Here is an 8788-nt window from a genome sequence, read left to right as displayed (position 1 = left end):
GAGAATCCTAAAGGATGTTTATTTAGATGAGAGAATCCACGGACAAAGCACACCTGACATCTGCACCGCCATGGTGATGGTCATGACAGCAGGGGGCAAGTTCTTCCAAAATGACTTGAGGAAACTGCCCACAGAGGTGGGCTCTGTTGCCCGTGTGCAGAGATGACAAGTCAAATGTTGGGCAGCTGCAGCTCAGAGTACAAAGACCAAAATACTCCATCCAGGGAGGGACCTGCCTTTCTCAACCACGGGACTATGTTTGAAAGCACTGTAGGCAACTCCTGTGGAGCTTAAAATTTGGGATTTTGCTTAAGGGGTTCAGGATGTACTTGCCTGTGGGCCAGTGAGGATTGTGCTGGACTATGGCTACTGAGCTGCCACCTCTGCTGGGCTGGCCACTGGCCACTACATGCACGCTGATGGATCTCACCTGTTCTTCACCAAGCAGAAGTTACCACTCAAAACAACCTGTAAGACCTTGAGGGCTGAGGACATAGCTCCGTGGTAGAGCACTTGCTTATCACATGAGGCCTGGTTCCATCCCAGCAAAGCAAACCAGCAAACGAAAACTTGAAGAAAGGTTGCAAGGTGGGAGCCACTCTTGTTGGTCTTGTCTGGAAACAGAAACACAGCGACCAGCAGTGCCCAGGCCCTCCATTCCCTGCAGCGCCTGGTGCAGCGGCATGTCATAATGTTGGGCTACAAAGGTCCCCAGCAATCTCTGGGTACCAGTTGCACTGATCTGTGCTAAAGGGCTCGGAGCTGGGCTTCTTGGGTTCTTACACAGGAGCTCAATCTTCGTGGTCTTTAAGATCTCCGACAAGAAATGAACAGGACCACGGAACAAATTAGTCTCTCTTTCCTCAAGGCTTGGCACTTGAGTGCAGCTTTCCACACTGGAATTACATAATTATGCAAAACTTGGATTGTCCTGTGTCTCGGGAGACCTCAAGCTTGTTTCTGTCTCTGACTAAAATGGCCTCGTTTCCATACTGTGAGTACCACATGCTTCGGCTCCTGCTCAGGTATGTCCCAGGTGGCACAAATTCCAACTTCTGCTGCTGCTGTTGCCAGATGAGCAAGGAAGTGTCCCTGTACCTTAGGCGGGCGTAGCCTTCCGACAGGGCCTTCTCTGCCAGCGGGACTCGGCTGCTCATCCCAGCGCGGGCTCCTGCACCGGCCGCCCTCGCGTGCGGAGGGCTGCTGGCTGCTCCACTCTGGACTAACGAACAACTCTCGCAGCAGCCAGGTTTGAGGATGCCTTGTCAAACGCACTGGGGGAGGTTAGGGGTTCGGACTGTTTGCAGGACACATCCTTAGCAGGGCGGCGTGGCGAAGAAAGGAGATGTGCCTCTGGGAGTTGGTGAGCCACCTGCAGCGCCATTCGGGATGGCCCACGGGTCACGGCTGCAGGGCACGGTGGTGTGCCCACACGGACAGGCCTAGGCACCACTCTGGGGCCTGTGGAGCGTCGTGCCTCCGCGCCACGGCCTGGACAGCTGGGCGGGAGACACCTCCAGGCCCGGGCACAAGCGCGCGGTGCAGCCAGACCCGCGGGGAGAGGCGGCGTGTGCAGGCCGCGCACTGACCAGTCCTCCCGGCCCGGGATGAGCCGCCGCGCGCCCATACGCTGGAGTTCGGGCCCCGCGCCCCGCCGCTCCCCGCGCGGCCAGGCTAGAGGCCAGAGGCTGTGGGCGCCGCCCGCCCGAGGCCGCAGGGGCAGGCTCCACGGCCGCGCATCGGGGCCGCCCTGGCCGGGGGCCGAACCCGCCGGCCACGCTCCGCACCGCCTCGCGCTCCCCGGAGGTGCGGCGGCCGAGCCCGGGTCGCGGGGCTGGGCGGACGGCCGGGCGGGACCCCCACGCCGCCCCGCAGGCGCGCGCCCGGCTGGCCCCCTGCGCCTCGACGCCTCGCCTGCGCTCGGACAGCGGCCGGAGGCGGGGCCGCGACCGCGTCGCCACGGCAACGCGCAGGCACGGCAAGCCGAGCGCGGAGAGCGAGCAGGCGCGCACGAGCTCGGACCATCGATCCCTCCGCGGGGCGGAGACCAGCCAGGAGACCGCGCGTGCGCCTCTGGGTGCGGAGGAGGGGGCCGGGCTAGAGGAGGGGCTGGGGAGGATGGCTGGACGGGGAGCAGGAGGAGCCGCGGAGGAGCCCGGGAGGATCCAGGGACGAGGAGCGGCCGGACAGGAGGGAGAAGGACTTGGGTCGGATGCCGGGGAGGAGAAACCAGGGAAGGGGAGGAGCCGGGGAGGAGCAGCGGACTGGGAGGAGAAGCCAGAGGAGGAGGAGCTGGGGAAGGAGGAGTAATGGAGGAGAAAGAAGAGGAGCTGGGGAAAACCGCAGACGGGGAGGGAAAGGCTGAGAGGAGCGGCTGGGGAGGGGAGGAGGAGCCCGGAAGGAGGAGCAGCTGGGGAGGGGAGGAGGAGCTGGGGAAGGAGGAGCAGCTGGGGAGGGGAGGAGGAGCTGGGGAAGGAGGAGCAGCTGGGGAGGGGAGGAGGAGCTGGGGAAGGAGGAGCAGCTGGGGAGGGGAGGAGGAGCTGGGGAAGGAGGAGGAGAAGACTAGAAGAAGAGGAGCCGCTGGCGGGGAGGAGGAGAGAGCAAGAGGAGGAGCTGGGAGAGAGCAGAAAGTCGAGCTGGGGAGGAGCCCAGAGCCACCGCCACCCTAGGTCCTGTCATTTTTCTGGTAGTGTTTTTGTATCGCTGCTCGCATACTTTTGTCAGAAATATTGTATTTCTCTTTTTTAAATTTTTATTTATTTTTTTAGTCATACATGACAGTAGAATGCATTTTGACATATAGAAATATTGTATTCCTATTATCCTCTCGCCTCTAGTAATGGTTCAGGCATTTTTGATTTATTAAATGTGTGAGGCATACTGTTTCAAAAAAGGGTGTCAGCCGGGCGCGGAGGCACAGGCCTGTGATCTCAGCCTTTCGGGAGCTGAGGCAGGAGGATCAGAAGTTCAAAGCCAGCCTCAGCAATTTAGGCCGTAAGCGACTTAGAGAGACCCTGTGTTTAAATAAATAAAAAAGACTGGAGATGCGGCTCAGTGGTTAAGCTCCTCTGGATTCAATACGCAGTACCAAAACCCACAAAAAAGTGGCAAAACCATCCATCACCCAGCCAGCCCGCCCGCATGCTGCTTGTTGGAAGTGCTGCTGAAAATCAGCTTGTTCCTTCTGCACAAGCCTCCAGTTGGAACCTGGTGAGGCTCTCCTTTCCTTCTTGAAGATCAATTGATTCATTGGTACCAGAGGTTGAACTCAGGGGCACTCCACCACTGAGCCACATCCCCAGCCCTATTTTGTATTTTATTTAGAGACAGGGTCTCACTGAGTTGCTTATTGCCTCGCTTTTGGTGAGGCTGCTTTGAACTCGTAATCCTCCTGCCTCAGCCTCCTGAGAGGCTGAGATTACAGGCGTGGCCACCGTGGCCAGCTTATTAGGATTTCCAACACCAATTAAGAAAACGTAGCAGACGCCCACAGAACATCAAGCCTGCAACTGTAAATGCACGTTCTTCACAACTACCCAAGACCTTGACCAAAACTGACCATGCACTGCACCACACAGAAGTTTGAACAAGCAAGAGAGCAGGTGCTGGGAGGCTTGGCCGGAGGACTGGCACCTTCAGCTCTGAGTAAGCACTGAAGAAGAACCGGCAGAAGCAGGGCAACAGCACACCCTAGGCTTGCAATGGGCTGAGAGGAGGTCTGCGTGGGGCGCTCTTCTCTCTCTCTCTCTCTCTCTCTCTCTCTCTCTCTCTCTCTCTCTCTCTCTCTCTCTCTCTCACACACACACACACACACACACACACACACACACACGGAGGCTGTGGGGCAGGGGTATGGGGGTCAGCGTGAGTGTGGAACACTATTCATACATATATGGAAACATTGCATTATACTCTTTTGACAGTGAAACCTCAATAACCTCAGAGGAAAAAAATTATATTTCCACTCTCTCATGGGTCAAAGACTCAATAGAAAATGTTTAGTGGTTTTTAAATTTTCACTTACTTTTGTTCATATTTTACGTTTTTTAAATCTGAAGGAAAATAGATTGTTTCTTGAGTCTTGAATCCAGAATACATCTGGGTAATTTTTTCTTTCTTTTATTTTCTGTGTCTGGAGCAAAGGTTTCTGAGAATCACGTTTCCAGTGTTTCCATGTTCCTGGAGGGCTGGGGAGGTAGCTGAGAGGTAGAGTGCTTGCTTACCTGCCTGAGGTCCTGGATGAATTCCCAACAGGTGCAGAGGTTCAGGCCACAGCTGGGGGACACCATGGCTCTGGGCCCAAGGAGAGGCAGAGCATCATGGAGGAAGGGCCTCCAGAGGGAAGCGGCTCAGGATGTGATGCCAAGGAGGAAGTGACTGTAGGTTGGTTGTTTTTTCTTTTTTTGTACTGGGAATTGAACCCAGGGGCACTTAACCACTGAGCCACACCCCCAGCCCTTTTTAGAAATTTTTTTTAGGGCTGGGGCTATGGCTCACTGGTGGAGCACTTGCCTAGCACCTGTGAGACACTGGGTTAGATCCCTAGCACCACATTAAAAAAAAAAAAAAAAACTAAACAAAATAAAGGTATTTAGAGACAGGGTCTGGCTAAGTTGCTGAGTCTGGCTTTGAACTCAGGATCCTCTTGCCTCAGCTTCTGAGCCTCTAGGGTCACAGGCGTGCTTGACTCAGCCCGGCTGAGACTATTGATTTTGAGATAGGGTCCCAGTATGTTGCCCAGTCCAGCCTCCAACTCCTGAGCTCAAGTGGTCCTCATGATTCAGCCTCCCCGGTAGCTGGGAATACAGGTGCACACTACCACAATCACTAAATATTTTATTGAATTATAATAGCACATATCAAAACTTATAGGGTGTGATTAATATTGGCCCCTGAAGACCATCATTCTGCTTCTTGTTGCTATGAGCTTACTTTTTTAGGTTCTGCAAACCAACGAAGTCATGCAGTGTTTGTCTTTCTGTGTCTGGTTTGATTGGCTGAGCATAATGTCTTCTTTTTTTCCTGTTTATTTGTTTTGCTTTTTCAATGAGCATGTCTCAAGGTTTCTCTATGTTGTTTCAAATGCCAGGATTTAAAAATCTTTTTGAAAACAGTTGTAGATGGACAAAATGCCTTTATTTTATTTTATTTTATATTTTTATGCGGTGCTAAGGATCTAACCTGGGATTGGGCAGGGCTGACCCTAGACCTAGAAACCCCTAGACCACAGCACCCACTGGCAACCTTGAGGCTCCCCTCCAGCCACAGGAGCTTGAGGCCACTTTAATAAATTCTCATCCTGTTCTCTCACCTTCTGCTGTCTTCGAATCTCATTCTTGAATTTGCAAGACAAAAAACCCACCTGACTCCACGCCCCTCCACATGTGGCCACTTGCACATAAACTGTCTTTTGCAAAACTAATTTCAGTGCATGGCCACCTGTGCAGGGGCAGAACCAGCCTGGCCCAGCAACACCCTTACTCAACCTCCTTGAAGATGCTCCATGACAGTGTTCCCATGGGAGCCCTGTCCAGCGTGGGCTACACCGGGGTCACTCGGGTGAATTTGAGGTGACACAAAATGACCACACAGACATGGAAATACCTTTTTCTGGGTATCAGGCTGGCTTCCCTGCCTCCATCTGCAAGCTCCCACAAAGGGGGGCAGGAGGAAAACACGAGATGCTGGGGTGGGGAGAGAAGAAGTGGGGGCACGTTCTGAGGCTCAACTGTTGTTATTGGGGAAAGCTGTTTCATGGACTATTCTATCCAAAAAAGAGCAAAAGGGTAGGATTACAACAAACAGGTGGGTGTCACATTAAACCACGAGGCAAAGAAAAGACCGCCAACAGCAATTTTAAATCAAATTAAAGCAAGCTTGTAATTCCAGCCGGTTGGGACTGTCTCTCCCCAAATCTGTGGGTTAGAGGACAATCCCCCATCTCTCTAGGAGCATGGTTTATAGCACAAAAAGTTGCAAACAGGGGTGTCTTGAGCCCTTACAGATACAGGATTTGACAAGCATAATACAAAGGCAGAGAGTAGGTGATGATCTAAATGGTTCAACACTTCAAGGTAGGGAGTAAATTTAGATCCCACACCAGAATGTATGAGGCGCCGCAGAGGTTTCAGAGAGGGTTGCTCTGGTCAGGGAAAGCCAGGCATTCCAAGCAAGTTTAGAAATCGCGGTCACTTATAGTAAAACAGAAATCAGCTTTTCATGACTTTGTGACGAGACGGCTCCCACTCTTCAGAGGGAATCAGGCTGGGTTCATCAGTCAGCCAGCCACACCAGGTGATGTCCACTCCCAGAGCTGCATCTTTCCTGTCCCAGCAGAGGTGAAGACCATTTGCATTGAAGGGTGCAATGCCAGTCCAGTACCTGGCCGCCCCCGACACTCTTTGAGAAATCTTTCTCTGTATGTTGCTTTGGCCAATAAATTCACAACCTTTCCTCAGAAAACACCAGGTGCTGATGTGACACTAGGGAATGCCACCAAATAGTTAAGGAAGGAGTAACACAGTTTTCTGGCATTAGCAAAAGAGGGAATAACTTCTTTTATGACCTTCATACTAACCCTCACGGGACATTGTAGGGAAGGGAGATTACTGGTTGACCTCACTAAAAACATGAGTATGAAAGTCCTATACAAAATAATGCATCTAACTTAGAAATACTTTCTCCACAGAAGTATGTAGTGCCTTGGGGCTGTTGCCCTGCCCTGGCCCTAGTGGCAGAGTGGCCCAGCTGAAGTTACCCCTCCCAAGTCTTGCTTGTCTTTGAGGACAGAAGATTCCAAGTCCAAAGTTCCTCTCCAGGCAGGCTACATAACACTAGTTAGACCTAAATTGACACCAAAGTGACCTCTGGGGACCTCTGAGTTCATCATATTATAGACACGTGTGTCCTCCCCTTTCTGAGTCCTCCTTTCCCCTTCTTGCTCACCCACATCCATAGTCTCCCACTGCCCAAGGGGGAGCTCGACTTGCCCTCTTCTCTCCCACTTCTATTCTTCAACAAGAATAAAATGTCCAGCTCCACTTGGCCAGTGCTCAGTCCTATCAGTTCCACAATTCCAAGAGGGAAAAAGGACCCAGGCTTTGGGGTCAAAAATGAGTAACAGAGCCAGGTGTGGTGGTTCATGCTTGTAATCCCAGCCACTTGGAGGCTGAGACAGGAGGGTGGCAAGTTTGAGGCCAGCTTCAGGAAATTAGCAAGGACTTAAGCAATTTAGTAAGACCTTGACTCAAAAAATTAAAAGGGCTGGGGATGTGACTCAGGGGTAAAGCACTCCTGGGTTAAATCCTCAGTACCAAAAAAAAAAAAAAGGTACCATATTTAACAACGCAAATGGGGTGTGGTCTGATGAGCACACTGGCCACTGGAAAGCCCATTCTGTGAATAAGAAAGCTAGTGACCACCAGTGAAGGAAACCCCGGGGGTCGGCGGTCCCTTCTCTGGGAGAAGGGAGAAATCTTCGACCTTCTGGAAGGTGGAGAGACTATCTCTCCTGTTGCAAACCTGCGATCTTGATGAGGACTGGGAGGTGTAGTCTGTGGGGACCTTCTGGGACACCTCTGACGTGGGGGCTGGGCCTGGACCGAGCATTGTATCCCACGTTAACTGCAGTGTTTTGACGCTATCAGTGAATAAGATAGGCTAGTAGGAGCACGCAGACTGTTAAGGAAGTGGGCCCCCACAAAAGAGGCTTCTCTAATTGAACAGGCCACTGCATGAAATCAACCTGTAGCAACATCTCACAGCTGACTCCTGCCCCAGAGTGGAAGGAGAAGGGAAGGGCGGCAGACCCACGGGCTAAGAGGGCACAGCCAATCAGAAGGTCACAGGCTGAGCCCGCGGCCTGGGTGCTTTCCCAGGACCTGTTTAGCACAGATAGTGGTCAGTGGCCCTCCCTGTCAGCTGTCCCAACCCTGACTGGGACACTTAGATGGCCGTGGCCGACAGGCCCCTCTCACCTGCCGAGAACTCTGCTTCTCTTCTCACTTGAAAAACTCTAGAGCTTCACCGTCGCCCGCAGTTGTCTGTGGGTCTCACTCTTCGAATGCACAGACAAGAGCCTGAAAGGAAGCCCCCGGCTGGCCACTGGGGTCTGCTGCGTCCCTGAGAGCCACAGCGGAGGTCCTGCCCACTGATTGGCCTGCCAGTCAGGTTCTGCCTGCTGCAGGGATGGGGCTGGGGGCTCCCAGGGCCCAGCAGGGAACCCGACTTCCCCTCTAAACTGGCTTCACAGAGCTCGCAGAGAACCTTCTTGCCGCCCATCTGATCCCCCTTCTCTGACCTGACGCAGGTCCCTTTGGCAGCCTCCGCAACTGGTTCCTGGGCCGCGGGACCATCCCGCCCTCTTTACAGACCGCTGCCGCCTTGCCAACCTATTCTGAGGCCACCGGTTATCGGTGACGAGTCCTGCTCCCCCACATGTTGAAGTTTGAACAGTGGAGAAGCACACCGAGGCCAGCATATACAGCAGGTTTATTAACAAGGGGTAGCGGACTTCTCCCTCCCCGGGGAGAAGGGGCCATAGCTGGTATCTGGTATCCCACCAAGCGAGGGGTCTGCTCTTTTTATGTGTCCTAGGCTTCCTTTGTTCTCCTGCTCTCTTCCCCTATTTCTCTCCTTCCTGCTGGGATGAGGCCCCGGAGTGCTGGTGGGGTGGCCAAGAGGTGGGAAACAGGTGGGCTGGGGTATTGAGAGCCACAGCCAGTCTGGACGGTGCCTAGCATTTTGCCAGAAGGAGTGGTTGAGAGGTGATGCCAGCGAGCCATTAAGA

The 8788-nt window shown here is 53.3% G+C and overlaps 1 protein-coding gene across 1 annotated transcript; it reads right to left on the bottom strand.

Moving 5' to 3' along the window:
- Nucleotides 1–1732, bottom strand: Brd3os (BRD3 opposite strand). Its single transcript, XM_040286591.2, has one exon. The coding sequence runs from the start codon at nucleotides 1155–1157 to the stop codon at nucleotides 903–905; it is 255 nt and encodes an 84-aa protein (XP_040142525.1). The 5' UTR covers nucleotides 1158–1732; the 3' UTR covers nucleotides 1–902.
- Nucleotides 1733–8788: the final 7056 nt, after the last annotated feature.

The sequence above is a fragment of the Ictidomys tridecemlineatus genome, chromosome 4 (assembly GCF_052094955.1).
Source record: "Ictidomys tridecemlineatus isolate mIctTri1 chromosome 4, mIctTri1.hap1, whole genome shotgun sequence".
Classification (NCBI taxonomy): Eukaryota; Metazoa; Chordata; class Mammalia; order Rodentia; family Sciuridae; genus Ictidomys; species Ictidomys tridecemlineatus.
Note: the sequence above shows the minus strand (reverse complement) of the source record. Positions and strands in the feature narration are given on the sequence as shown.